Raw genomic sequence first — 14,312 nt, 5'->3', positions numbered from 1 at the left:
ATGTTTATTTTTTGTTTCGTTATATTCTATCTAAAACTACATAAATTCATTTTTTTCAATGGACATTTTTTTCCTTTTTAAATCTAACAAACTGATAATATACATTTTTGTCCAAACTGTACAGAAGTTTAATCAAAATAAATATTGTAAATTTCTGAAAAGTCATTAAAGGTGGACAAAGATCGCATCTGTGTTTTTGGACGTGTTGACAGGTGACACAAATACGATATTAGCATGACAATATTAATTGAGGTAAACGATTATTCTAAGGTAGATAAGCCTAAAGTAGAGAGTTCTAAGGTTGACAGTTCTAATTTAGACAGTTCTAAGGTTGACAGTTCTAAGGTTGACAGTTCTAAGGTTGACAGTTCTAAGGTAGACAGTTCTAAGGTTGACAGTTCTAAGATTGACAGTTCTAAGGTAGACAGTTCTAAGGTTAACAGTTCTAAGGTAGACAGTTCTAAAGTAGACAGTTCTAAGGTTGACAGTTCTAAGATTGACAGTTCTAAGGTAGACAGTTCTAAGGTTAACAGTTCTAAGGTAGACAGTTCTAAAGTAGACAGTTCTAAGAAAGACATTCATAAGGTAGACCTTCCAAACAGGTCCAAAAGATCCAGACAAGTGCCAACTAATCTCACCTGTGTTTGTGGGCGGGTGCTGGCAGGTGATCTCCTTGCCCAGGTAAGTAGTGGCATCGATAACACTTGACGGCACGTTAGGAAACTCACCGACATCTGCTCCATCGAGAGGTGCACGACAAGAAAATAGAAGAGAGTTACACCGGTTTAGGGGGTGGGGGGATAGGGGCACGACAACAACACAAAAGAAAGTTACACCGGTTTAGGGGGATAGGGGCACGACAACAACAAAAAAATTACACCGGACACTCCGAGTTGTGGGGATGCAATGTGTGTGTGTGTGGGGGGGGGGGATTGTTCGGACCATTCTGACTATCTTTGACCAAGGTTACAGAGAAATGTGTGTGTGTGTGTGGGGGGGGGGGTAGTCATAGAGTAAATTTTTAACATATTGCTTATAACAGTTTTCCTATTTGTAAAGGCATTTGTTTTTGCATAAGTAAAAGAACGTTTTCAAATTGTCATTGGGTTAAATGATGTGGATTGTATCTGTTTCTTATGACATAAGTAATGTACAGCAGATTATTACAAATTTCAAGGATAATTAATTAGATATTTAACTTATTAACTAACTCATTAATTTACAGCGGTATACAAAAGATAAACCATTTAACTAACAGTCTTGTATGATTAACTATTTAACTTACTACGTACATAATTTATTAACCACCGTATATAACAGATTAACCAGTTAACTAGCAACCTCGTATATTGAACCATTCAACTTACAACCGTGGATAACCTCAACAGGATTCGATACCACGACCCCCAGTTTGTTGGAAGCCTCACAAGTGTAGCGGCTGACGTCCACGCTAGGATCTGGCTGGATAAAGGGAACAGGTTAGATTAGGATTAGTGTTAATCTGGCTGGGTAAAGGTAACAGTTTAGGTTACGGTTAGTGCTAGATCAATGGTTATAGGTAACAGTTTAGGTTAGGGTTAGTGTTAGATCAATGGTTATAGGTAACAGTTTAGGTTAGGGTTAGTGTTAGATCAATGGGTATAGGTAACAGTTTAGTAGGTTAGTGTTAGATTGATGGGTATAGGTAACAGTTTAGGTTAGGGTTAGTGTTAGATCGTTGGGTATAGGTAACAGTTTAGTAGGTTAGTGTTAGATTGATGGGTATAGGTAACAATTTAGGTTAGGGTTAGTGTTAGATCGTTGGGTATAGGTAACAGTTTAGGTTAGGGTTAGTGTTAGATCGTTGGGTATAGGTAACAGTTTAGGTTAGGGTTAGTGTTAGATCAATGGGTATAGGTAACAGTTTAGTAGGTTAGTGTTAGATCGTTGGGTATAGGTAACAGTTTAGGTTAGGGTTAGTGTTAGATCGTTGGGTATAGGTAACAGTTTAGTAGGTTAGTGTTAGATTGATGGGTATAGGTAACAATTTAGGTTAGGGTTAGTGTTAGATCGTTGGGTATAGGTAACAGTTTAGGTTAGGGTTAGTGTTAGATCGTTGGGTATAGGTAACAGTTTAGGTTAGGGTTAGTGTTAGATCAATGGGTATAGGTAACAGTTTAGTAGGTTAGTGTTAGATTGATGGGTATAGGTAACAGTTTAGGTTAGGGTTAGTGTTAGATCAATGGATAAAGGTAACAGTTTAGATTAGGGTTAGTGTTAGATCAATGGATAAAGGTAACAGTTTAGATTAGGGTTAGTGTTAGATCAATGGATAAAGGTAACAGTTTAGATTAGGGTTAGTGTTAAGCACAACCTTCTAGGTAAGGTAACAGTTTAGATAAGGATTAGCGTTAGATCAAACCTTTTTTTTTTAAAAGAGTGTAATTTAAGAGAACAGGTTCGAATCCTGTTCGAACATAGATTTAAAGATATCGGAGAATGTAAATGGTTTATTTTGTAAGTATGTGTGAGTTTGTGTGTATGTCTGTGTGAGTCTGCATGTGTGATTGTGTGTTCATATATATATATTATATATATATATATATATATATATATATATATATATATATATATATATATATATATATATATGTGTGTGTGTGTGTGTTATTCATTTAAACTCATGACACCAACATCAAACATTTTAATAAAAAGAGTACGTTTTGGGTGGGACGGCGTGGTCTAGAGATTCAGCGCTATACTGTATAGCTGAACGTTTTTATTTCGAATACCGGCTTAAGTCACAAAAACGTCCCTGAGTCCACCCAGCTCTAATGGGTACCTAACTAACGTTAGGGATAGGTTGGGCATAGTGCTGACCACACTATCTCTTCATATGACTAGGTCACAGAAACAGGTGAACTTTACTTTGACTGTCCCGTAAACCGTTAGGTTCGAAAAGTGAACCTTACTTTGTTTTTGGGTATGTATTGTATTTACCTCTCATCAAATCTATTAAGTCTGTTCTACTACATGTAAGACTTGACTTCAGTCGATAAAATCTGAACCCAGAAACAAGAACCATTACACGTGCGTTACTCACGTTTAGAATGGTCAGTCTGCCATTGGTCACACTGTATCGTGAGCTCAACTCTGCTGTAACTTGTTCTTCTTTAGCTCTGAAAGTATAAACGACAGCAGCTTTTTAACTCATATGTTTTGTTTGGTGAACATTCTGTAATAGTTTGAACGACAGCAGCATTTCCAAAGTGCATGTTTAGTTTTGTAAACTTTCTGTAATAGAAAGAACAGCAGAAGCATTTTAACATGGACACCTAACTCACATTAGGGAAACAATGGCGGCTGGGCATAGTGCTGACCACTCTATCTCCATGTATGCCGACGTCATTGAAACAGATGAACTCTACTTCATCTGCCCCATGTGTCTTGGGCACAAATGGTGTCTATAACATCTTCCTGTGTCTGATTTACGGAACTCCAAGGTAACAATATTTACGCGATTTTGTGTTCTCTGACAAAAATTAACTTATTATATCGCGGGGAATCTAAATAATCTTTATTTGCTGTTTTCACGTGCTTCTACTTACAAACAAGATTATTTTTATGTTAATGTAAGTTCTTTGAAATTTTTATGTAACTTTTAAAGATCACAGATAGAGATAAATTATTAAGAAAATACAGATTGAATTGGCTCTAATATTGTGAAATTTGTTACACACACTTCCTTATAAGAATAAAATTGATTATTTATAAAGCTAGCGTTTTATATTTCTAACTATTGTAAAATATAATATATGTATTAATCAAATTATAAAATTAATCTCTTATAATCATTAAACGTTAAATATTACAACTAAAACTTATAATGTTTATTTTTATTTCAATAAGTTGAATTTTTTATTTTCTTTGAATGATTATATAAACTTTATAAAAGGTTATCTCCATTGACAGTAAACGAAATAGGGAAATAAGTTTATATTCTTTAATAACAAATGTAAAACAGTGTTTCTTCCAGACTCTTTTCTCCGAAGGTGCACTTGAAATTTTCGGGGGGGGGGGGGGGGGGGGGCGGGGGGGGGCGGGGGGGCGGACAACAATTTCCAGGGGGGGGGGGTGGACACTGTCAAAAGTATATATTTTCTATATAAATTCCATTTCGTTCGGTGGTGGGGGGGGGGGGTGGTAGACTTTCTTCGGGGGGGGGGGGATGAAGAGATGTCTGGAAGAAACTCTGATGTAAAACACAAATATAGTTATTTTTCATAAGCGTTTAGCTAGTTCACAATGTCTGTTATTTGTTCGTAGGTTATGAGAAATCTTATAACTCAGTTTTAACCCACTTCTAATGCGCCGATTTCATTCAAACTTACTAGACAAATACATCTCCAATGACAGAGCAAGAACGTCTCTTTTGTAATCAAATTAGCAATTAGACTAGTCAATAAAATTTAAATTAGAGTTCACTAAATTAAAAATTAAAAAGGTTATACTAGCTGTGATTTAATCAATTATCAGATGGCGGTGTGATTCCCGGTGTTTTCCAACTTGAACGTTTCTATTCAAAGACCTATCGAACGCAGGCATTTAACGGTCTAAGCTCTCGAATCAGAAAATAAGCAAATAACCTACAAAAAAACGATAGATCACAAACATTTAAAACTAAGAATTTGGAGACAAAATTATACTATTTTATTGTGATATTTGATTTATAGTTGTGTATATAATTTCATGCTGTACTCTTATTCTGATGGCACCTCATTTATTACAAGTCCTTGCCACAAATAATAGTCACAGTTCACAATAGTACTTACTACGGTGTGGTCTAGCGGCAGAGAGCTGGACTACTTCCGAAGAGCCTGGTACGTCGGACTCCCAAATCCCCTACATAATAGCGTGGGGGAGGAGAGGTGCAAGACTGCCGGGAACCAAAATGGGTTTGCTCTCGACCCTAACCAGATATCTTGACTTTAAGCTGCGGCCTTCACGTGGCTTCAGAAGAGTGCCACTAGTCGGACCAAGCTCATGACCCCCTAATGGGTGCGGAATAGCTAGTGGTAGCCAACAGCGCTAGAGGTTTTTGATCAGGCCGAATGCCCCCCACGATGAAGCTGGGTACCAGGCGGTAGGACGACGTCCCGCGTCTGGTGGGTGGGGAAGGAAAGCCCGGTGAGAGCCGACGGAAGTAGCGACCGATGTGTGGGAAACTCTTGTGGTCGGGGTTTACTACACTGATGCCTGCCTGGCTAATGGGAGACCAACTCCTGAGCCGGTTTCCGTATAAGGAAGGAAGGAAGCTGGAATACTAACCCGTAAGTCTCGAGTTCGAATCCGGGTTCAAGTCAGTAGACCGTCCTTGAGTCAACCCAACTCTGAAGGGTACCTAACTCACGTTAGGGAAAGTAAAGGCGGGTTGGCATATGCCGAGTTTACAGAATCAAGTGAACTCTACTTTACTTCATAGACCGCCAGGTTTGAAAGTGAACTATTACTTACTAAAAGTAACAGCGTTCATTGTCTACAATAGTGTATACGTTATTGGCTGTAGCCTACAGAAACTTCCTTGATACAGGTTTGGAAGTTAAAAGACCCAAAGTAAACTGAACGTTTTTCAATACAAAAGTGGCCCTTTGACAGTGACCAAGGAACAGATTTTAAGTGAGATTTGTTTTGTTCTTTTTTTGAAGATATAAAAAAAAGCTTACTTTAACAAAGTTTAGAGAGAATAATATAATTTGTAGTTAATATTAAGAAGCTAATGGATGGGGGTGATTTCCGAACACCTCTTCGTTTTGCTTTGAAGAATCAAAATACCGAAATTAATCGAACGAGTCAAGACAGAAAAAAAAATTCTTATGAGACTTAATCAACTATTAATGGAAGGAATTATCAATTTTTTAAGATACACAATAAAAAACTTAAAGAAAACTAGAAGGTCATACTGAAGACGAATGACCTTGGCATTGAAAGATTTCATTAATTTTTTTTAATACGAGCTGAACCGCGACGTAGCATACGCCGCTATATAGTTTAATTCCTATTTTTAGTAATTCATACTTGGTGAATTTGACACGACCAATGCTGTGACTGAAAATATTTTGCTTTAAATCACTATCAGTAGCTCGTGAAGGACGATTATCCTCACCCTCACCCCCTCCCCCATCCACCCGCTAACGCAGCCGGTGTGACGACAATTTACAGACAATGAAAAGAGCAAGCAGAATATGTTATTACCTCCCCTTAATTTCAAATCGTTTAAAAACTAAATTATCTCCCCCTAATAGCAGTCACTACGATTGTAAACAGCTCACTAGACTGGTGGGTGTGTGTGTGTGTAGGGAGGGGGGGGGGGGGTGGGTAGTAGCGATATGATCTGTTGAGCTTACGTCTTGGTGGTGTCTCGCATGGTCCCCACGTAGAGAATTATATTGAAGAACTTACTGTACGGAGGACTTCCGGTACCACTTGTAGACTGGGCGTGGGTTGCCCGTGGCCAGACACTCCAGCACCACCGTCGTTCTCTGGCTGTTGGAGTCGTAGAAGACCGTGTCGGGGGACTGGTAGGTGATGTTGGGGGCCATTTCCCACAGGTTGGGGTCGGTGATATTGCTGCCATAGGCTGGGGAGACACGGGAGTTTGGAGGGTGGGGGAAGGGGGGGGGGGGGCCTTGTTTAATTTAACGTGAAACAGGCTGGGAGACACAGGAGTTTTTGAAGGGGGGGGGGTCTTGTTTAATTTAACGTGAAACATAGGCTGGGGAGACACAGGAGTTTGGGGGGGGGGGGGTCTTGTTTAATTTAACGTGAAACAGGCTGGGAGACACAGGAGTTTTTGAAGGGGGGGGTCTTGTTTAATTTAACGTGAAACATAGGCTGGGGAGACACAGGAGTTTGGGGGGGGTCTTGTTTAATTTAACGTGAAACATAGGCTGGGGAGACACAGGAGTTTGGGGGGGGGGTCTTGTTTAATTTAACGTGAAACATAGGCTGGGGAGACACAGGAGTTTGGGGGGGGGGTCTTGTTTAATTTAACGTGAAACATAGGCTGGGGAGACACAGGAGTTTGGGGGGGGGGTCTTGTTTAATTTAACGTAAAACATAGGCTGGGAGACACAGGAGTTTGGGGGGGGGTCTTGTTTAATTTAACGTAAAACATAGGCTGGGAGACACAGGAGTTTGGAGGAGGGGGGGTGGGTCTTGTTTAATTTAACGTGAAACATAGGCTGGGAGACATATGAAGATATTATTTAATGGTCCAACGTAGGTTGGGGAGATATTTGGAGATATTACTTAGTTTAAGGTCAAACATAGGCTGGGGAAACAAACCATTTCAGGCAAAATGAAGGTGAATACGGGGGGGGGGGGGGGGGGGGAGGGGGGGGGGGGGGTGAATTACAATTTTGGCAACCTTGTCAAATTTCCGATTGGGAGAACTTTATCACATTTTACAAATCAATTTAAATTTTCACTTCAAACAGCTCCTGATCTATGTATATAAATTATATCTATATATAATTTTTTTTCAAAATATGCTTTTCTTCAAATAAATGTAATCAGGCAATTCTACAAGATTGTAATATATATTTTAGTGATATAATATTTAATCCTTGTAGCTGGGGTCTTTATGTTATACAATGTGTGAAGACTGACTGCTCATGCGCTTTTTAAAAAATTGTTTTGTTTTTGGATGGAATTTTTTTTCCGAAGCCTTTTCGGCGGGGCACCATTTTATTTCATGCAAAGGCTAACGCATGGTAAACAGGGCGCGTTTGAAAGCAGTGGTACTGTTTTATTTTTATTAAATATCAGAATTAGGAGGCCTTCTTCTAGGAAGAAGTAGGCCTACTTTTGCCAAACAAAATAAAATTAAAATAGAAGCTTCAGTGAACTCACAGAAATCCCTGGCGTGTTGATAAAGTTTCCACGAGTCTTCCTTGTTGATCTCACAGATAAAGTTTGCGGACTTCATCAGTCTGCTCCAGGCCCACACATAGCTGTTGCTGGATGCTGGGGAGGATTTTATACTGGTTTACACATTTTATTACAACAGAGAAATCACGACAACGATATGATGCTATGTGTGGCTGTCTTAGCTGATATGACTTATGAACTAAAGCTTTGCTTGACAAATTTATCGGACATGACTTATGAACTAAAGCTTTGGTTGGCAATTTTATCGGACATGACTTATGAACTAAAGCTTTGGTTGGCAATTTTATCGGACATGACTTATGAACTAAAGCTTTGCTTGGCAATTTTAACTGACATGAATTGCGACATTAGAACTACGAATAACGAACTACGAACACTACGTACTACAAGATAACAACTACGACATAAAGGTTCATTGGGCTATGACAGTTGATATGACTTAGGATCTAAAGATATTGTTGGCTATTTCAACAGACATGTAATTATTCCTGAAAATGTTGGTGGCTAATTAAGCTAAATTGACTTATTGGCTAAATTTGCTAAATTAGCTAACATCGCTTACACATATACCGGTACACATATACCGGATTTTGTAGACTATATGATAGGACTTACCCATATACCGGTACACAATGATGTAGACACGACTTACCCATATACCGGTACACAATGATGTTGTAGTCACGACTTACCCATATACCGGTACACAATGATGTAGACACGACTTACCCATATACCGGTACACAATGATGTAGACACGACTTACCCATATACCGGTACACAATGATGTTGTAGACACGACATACCCATATACCGGTACACAATGATGTAGACACGACTTACCCATATACCGGTACACAATGATGTTGTAGACACGACTTACCCATATACCGGTACACAATGATGTTGTAGACACGACTTACCCATATACCGGTACACAATGATGTAGACACGACTTACCCATATACCGGTACACAATGATGTTGTAGACACGACTTACCCATATACCGGTACACAATGATGTTGTAGACACGACTTACCCATATACCGGTACACAATGATGTTGTAGACACGACTTACCCATATACCGGTACACAATGATGTTGTAGACACGACTTACCCATATACCGGTACACAATGATGTAGACACGACTTACCCATATACCGGTACACGATGATGTTGTAGACACGACTTACCCATATACCGGTACACAATGATGTTGTAGACACGACATACCCATATACCGGTACACAATGATGTTGTAGACACGACATACCCATATACCGGTACACAATGATGTTGTAGACTATATGACACGACTTACCCATATACCGGTACACAATGATGTTGTAGACACGACTTACCCATATACCAGTACACAATGATGTAGACACGACTTACCCATATACCGGTACACAATGATGTTGTAGACACGACTTACCCATATACCGGTACACAATGATGTTGTAGACACGACTTACCCATATACCGGTACACAATGATGTCGTAGACACGACTTACCCATATACCGGTACACAATGATGTTGTAGACTATGCTGAGTTTCTCGTCCACATCCTGCCTGTCTCTGGCTGCCGGGTCTGGAAAGAAGTTCTCCGTCACCAGGGAACCATCAGAGTCCCAGAGTATCCGGTCAGCGGCGTCACGATAGCCACTGGTCAACCAGTCATTCCTGGAAGTAAAGCGTGGTATATTTACAACTGTAGGGGACTCCGTGGTAGAGCGTTCGACTACTAACCCGCAAGTCTAGATTTTGGATCCTAGGGCGCATTCAGTCCAACCTAATGTTAAGAAAAATTAAGGCGGCTGGGCATAGTTCTAACCACACCATTCCTTCATTTGTCAATGTCACTGAAACAGGTGAGCTCTACTTCACCTGCCCCATGGACTGTAAGGTCCAAAAAAGGTGGTATACGGTTGTACAACACATAATCGGATCTTAACACGTTTCTGGAGTTTTTAAAAGATCGTATGCAGACATTTAACAGAAGCGGGGGAGCACAATTCTCTATTTTAGGCTATCGAAAAAATATTTGATTTTGTTTACTCTAATAACAATATATATTTGCAACGCATAATTAATTCGTTGGTATATTTTAATTTAGATTCTTGTATTCTCTTGTTGGTTGACAAAATAAGAATACGTGTTTTAAAACAAAATTTGCGTTCCGCCACTTACGGTGGTAACTCTGACAAAAACTGTAATTCGGTTTTCTATTTTGTTTCGTGTGTTGATGCTTATATCTTGTGCATTTGTTTCGCACTTGATTTGTATCAAAACAACTTTTCAATAATAGATACACCTACAAGCTGATTAAATAAAGTGTCTATAGTCATTTGAAAAAAAAATCTAGAGGCACCACTCATGTTAAACATTCCCTTAAAATGAACAAATACCGCCGCTCATGAGGGTTTGATTGGAACTGAGTTCAAACCTCAAAAAGTACAGAACATAATTTGGAATAAAATAGATTAGGCTTAGGAGATTTAAAATTCTTTGTTAATAAACATTTATTTAAATTTCATTGTGTGTATCTAAGTTAGGGTTCTTAAAGAAAAAAAAATATGCATGCTTCAGGGACTCTTCTAAAAATATGGTTGTTATGACAAAGGCATCCATCTAGAACAACACCTTCTTTTGTAAACTCAAGGTTCATAAAGTAACATAAAATTCGATAACATAATCATTGATTCTTCTTGTACTAATTTTTCTAGAGTCAGCTAGCTAGTTATAATAACAATTTTTAAATTTTTTTCTAAATTTGTTGTTGTGATAAACAATTAAATTTACCATTTATTTATAATGGAAAACTACACTTTTTTAAAACCCCAAAAGCGCAGAAAACAATTATTAAGTAATCTAGAAACGTTTCCTGAAGGTAAAAAAAAACAACCTAATTAACATACGTAAGCGTGAGTACCTGTGGGCGTCATGAGTGATGAGCCAGGTCTGGATAAAGCTGTGCTCACCAGGTGAGTTGATGCTGACCAGAGTAGAGAAATCCTGCTGGCAGTAGATGGTCGCCTCCTGGTACGTTCTCAGGGGGGTGAACACAAAGTTGTAGCAGCGCCCGGAGTATTCGAACCAGGCGCTCGGGCAACCTTAGTGGGTAGAGGTATGGAAAGTAGGTAGGATAGACTTAGTGGGTAGGGATATGGAAGGTAGGTAGGGCAGACTTTATTGATACTAAGATAGTTAAGGATATATATATATATATATATATATATATAGGGTAAAGTAAATAGTTAAGGCAGACTTAATTGATACTAAGATAGATAGGTAAGTAGAGCAGACTTAGATATAAATATATATATATATATATATTTACATAATCATATATATATATATATATATATATATATATATATATATATATATATATATATATATATATATATATATATATATATATCTATGTATATATGTATATATACTATGCATATACAGTTAAAAAATCTTATTTTCAGGCATTATTTTTAACGAAAAGAAAAAAAATCTTATCTTTGTTTTAGAAAGAATTACGTTCCAAGTTTAGCATTCTTACTGCAGTCTCATCTAGACTAATTAATTACTAATTAATTTTAACCTAGACATCACAGGCTCAGAATTTTTATAGCGCTAATTAACAGTTCATAAAGTTTAACACCATCTAGCCTACAAAGGTGATCACAACACCTCTTTACCTTCATACAGTATAACACCATCTAGTATCTAGCCTACAATGGTGAATACAACACCTCCTTAACTTTTATACAGTATAACACCATCTAGTACTAGTATCTAGCCTACAATGGTGACCAGTGAATACAACACATCCTTACCTTCATATAGTTGACCTTCTAACGCCAGCACCATCACCAACAGCACCACTAGCTCCTGTATCATCTTGTCGTACTCTGCAACATCAACATTTTTTGACACACCACCACAGCAACACAGAGACTACACATAAACAAACACCGTGCCACACCAGTGTGTCAGTCGGACACGTCGCCTACTTCGTTGATTATTTGTTTACATAAGTGACGTCAAAATCTATATTTAGATACAATTATAAGCCAATGTGTTCTACGTCCGGTTACTTGGTCATTGTCTTTGTGTTATTACTCATTACAGTTTGTATGTGTTGGCATCTGTAACGTGGGGAGGGGGGGAGTGTAATGGATTGTTACTTATATCACTGATAAAAAAATATTTAACAAGACATTGTGTAAACGGATTGGAGATATTGGCACTATTAATGTGAACTTTGTGAAGTGGGATATTTGAATATCAGGTAGAGAGGATAGCAGGATATAGAATAGTAGGATAATTTTTTGTTATGTCAATCCAATTTTGTCATGTCAGTCCATTTTGTCATGTCAATCCAATTTTGTCATGTAAATCAAATTTTGTCATATGAATCCAATTTTTCCATGTCAGTTCACATTATAAAGTAACATTTCAAGTTGAATAAATACGTCTTAAGGCCATAATATGAATACATTTGAACACGTTTTGATCTTCATACTGTAACATGGCATAGCTATAAAAATTGTTTTCAAACTTATATTTTACAATGAAACAAATTCTACATTGATTCAATTATGTAGGCTAAAAAACATTAAACCGAAATTGTAATTAACTCATTACATTAATTAAATCAAGCTTTTTATCCCCTACCGCAGTGTATTCAAGCAAACATCCCCTAGCAACAAGAATAACTGGATAAGAAATACAACAAATCTACAAACAATTGATTCAATGATTCACTGTTTTACTGAAAACATCAACAGGCCGTCGCCATGTTGTATTGCAAATTTCAATGGCGTTTTTTTTTAGTTTCTAGATAACACTGTGCTCCAAATATCATCTAGGTCAATTAGATATTGGCTAGCACATAAAAACACAATCTAATTGGAGGAGATAGTGACCACAACACGGAAACAACCAATGACTAATGAGAATTATATTTTTAAATTCATCATCTTTTACAGTTCGCGCCCAAGACACAATAGTAAGATGAAGTAGAGTTCATCTTTTTGAATTACCGGACAGGGGCGTAGCGAGGGGGGGGGGGGGGACCGCACCGGGTGACACCATTTAGGGAATGACACCAAGGCAAAAAATAGCAAAATATATAGAGAAAAACTCGAGGGGGGGGTGCAAATCGAAAGTTTGAAGGGGGGGGGGGGGTGCAAATCGAAAATTTGAAAGTTTGTCCCTGGGACACCCGACCTCGCTACGCCACTGTTACCGGATTAGTGTGGTCAGCACTATGCCCAGCTGTCTTGGTTTTCCTAATGTGTCAGGTACCTATTACCAGTGATTAGAGTCTGGGATCCGAAATTGAGACTATCATGCTAGCAGTCGTAACCTCTAACATTCGACTACGCTGTTTCATATTTTTTCAACTTTCGTTTAAATCTCTAAACAAATACATTCAAATGTAGCTACTCTTCATAATAACCCTAACTTAAAAACCTAAACTCGAACCCAAAGTCAACCCAAGGCCTTAGACACAAAGCACACACACACAAACCTAAACACCAAACAAAGCACAAATCCAAACCTTTACTAAAATACACACTCACACACAAACCCTAACCACAATCTCAACAAAAACCCACACCAAAACCAAACCTCTAACTAAAACCCTGACGCAAACCTAAACACAGCACAAACCCCAACCTCACCTAAAATCAACACCCTAACACAAACCCTTAACCAAAAACCTTAACACCAACCCCTAACAAAAACCTTAACACCAACCCCTAACAAAAACCTTAACACCAACCCCTAACAAAAACCTTAACACCAACCCCTAACAAAAACCTTAACACCAACCCCTAACAAAAACCTTAACACAAACCCTTAACCAAAAACCTTAACACCAACCCCTAACAAAAACCTTAACACCAACCCCTAACAAAAACCTTAACACCAACCCCTAACAAAAACCTTAACACAAACCCTTAACCAAAAACCTTAACACCAACCCCTAACAAAAACCTTAACACCAACCCCTAACAAAAACCTTAACACCAACCCCTAACAAAAACCTTAACACCAACCCCTAACAAAAACCTTAACACCAACCCCTAACAAAAACCTTAACACCAACCCCTAACAAAAACCTTAACACCAACCCCTAACCAAAACCCTAACACCAACCCCTAACCAAAACCCTAACATTAACCCCTAACCAACCCTAACACAAACCCCTTACCGAAACCCTAACACCAACCCCCAACCAAAACCCTAACACCAACCCTAACACAAACCCCTAAACAAAACCCTAACACCAACCCCTAAACAAAACCCTAACACCAACCCCTAACCACAACCCTAACACAAACCCCTAACCAAAACCCTAACACAAA

General features: G+C 38.3%; 1 protein-coding gene across 1 annotated transcript in view; it reads right to left on the bottom strand.

The window, feature by feature from the left end:
* LOC131956675 (contactin-like) overlaps positions 1 to 12,760 on the bottom strand; it is a 44,909-nt gene extending 32,149 nt beyond the window's left edge. Inside the window, exons 1-9 of the mRNA XM_059321218.1 lie at positions 12,613 to 12,760; positions 11,772 to 11,846; positions 10,871 to 11,051; positions 9,452 to 9,621; positions 7,891 to 8,004; positions 6,439 to 6,616; positions 3,083 to 3,158; positions 1,368 to 1,461; positions 639 to 734 (exon numbers count right to left, since the gene is read on the bottom strand). Coding sequence (XP_059177201.1) covers positions 639 to 734; positions 1,368 to 1,461; positions 3,083 to 3,158; positions 6,439 to 6,616; positions 7,891 to 8,004; positions 9,452 to 9,621; positions 10,871 to 11,051; positions 11,772 to 11,835 — 973 coding nt within the window. The 5' untranslated portion in view covers positions 11,836 to 11,846; positions 12,613 to 12,760. The remainder of the gene's footprint in view (positions 1 to 638; positions 735 to 1,367; positions 1,462 to 3,082; positions 3,159 to 6,438; positions 6,617 to 7,890; positions 8,005 to 9,451; positions 9,622 to 10,870; positions 11,052 to 11,771; positions 11,847 to 12,612) is intronic.
* Between the last annotated feature and the right edge of the window lie 1,552 nt (positions 12,761 to 14,312).

This window comes from Physella acuta, unplaced genomic scaffold (assembly GCF_028476545.2).
Source record: "Physella acuta isolate Inbredline_101_S28 unplaced genomic scaffold, ASM2847654v3 ptg001168l, whole genome shotgun sequence".
NCBI lineage: Eukaryota > Metazoa > Mollusca > Gastropoda > Physidae > Physella > Physella acuta.
Note: the sequence above shows the minus strand (reverse complement) of the source record. Positions and strands in the feature narration are given on the sequence as shown.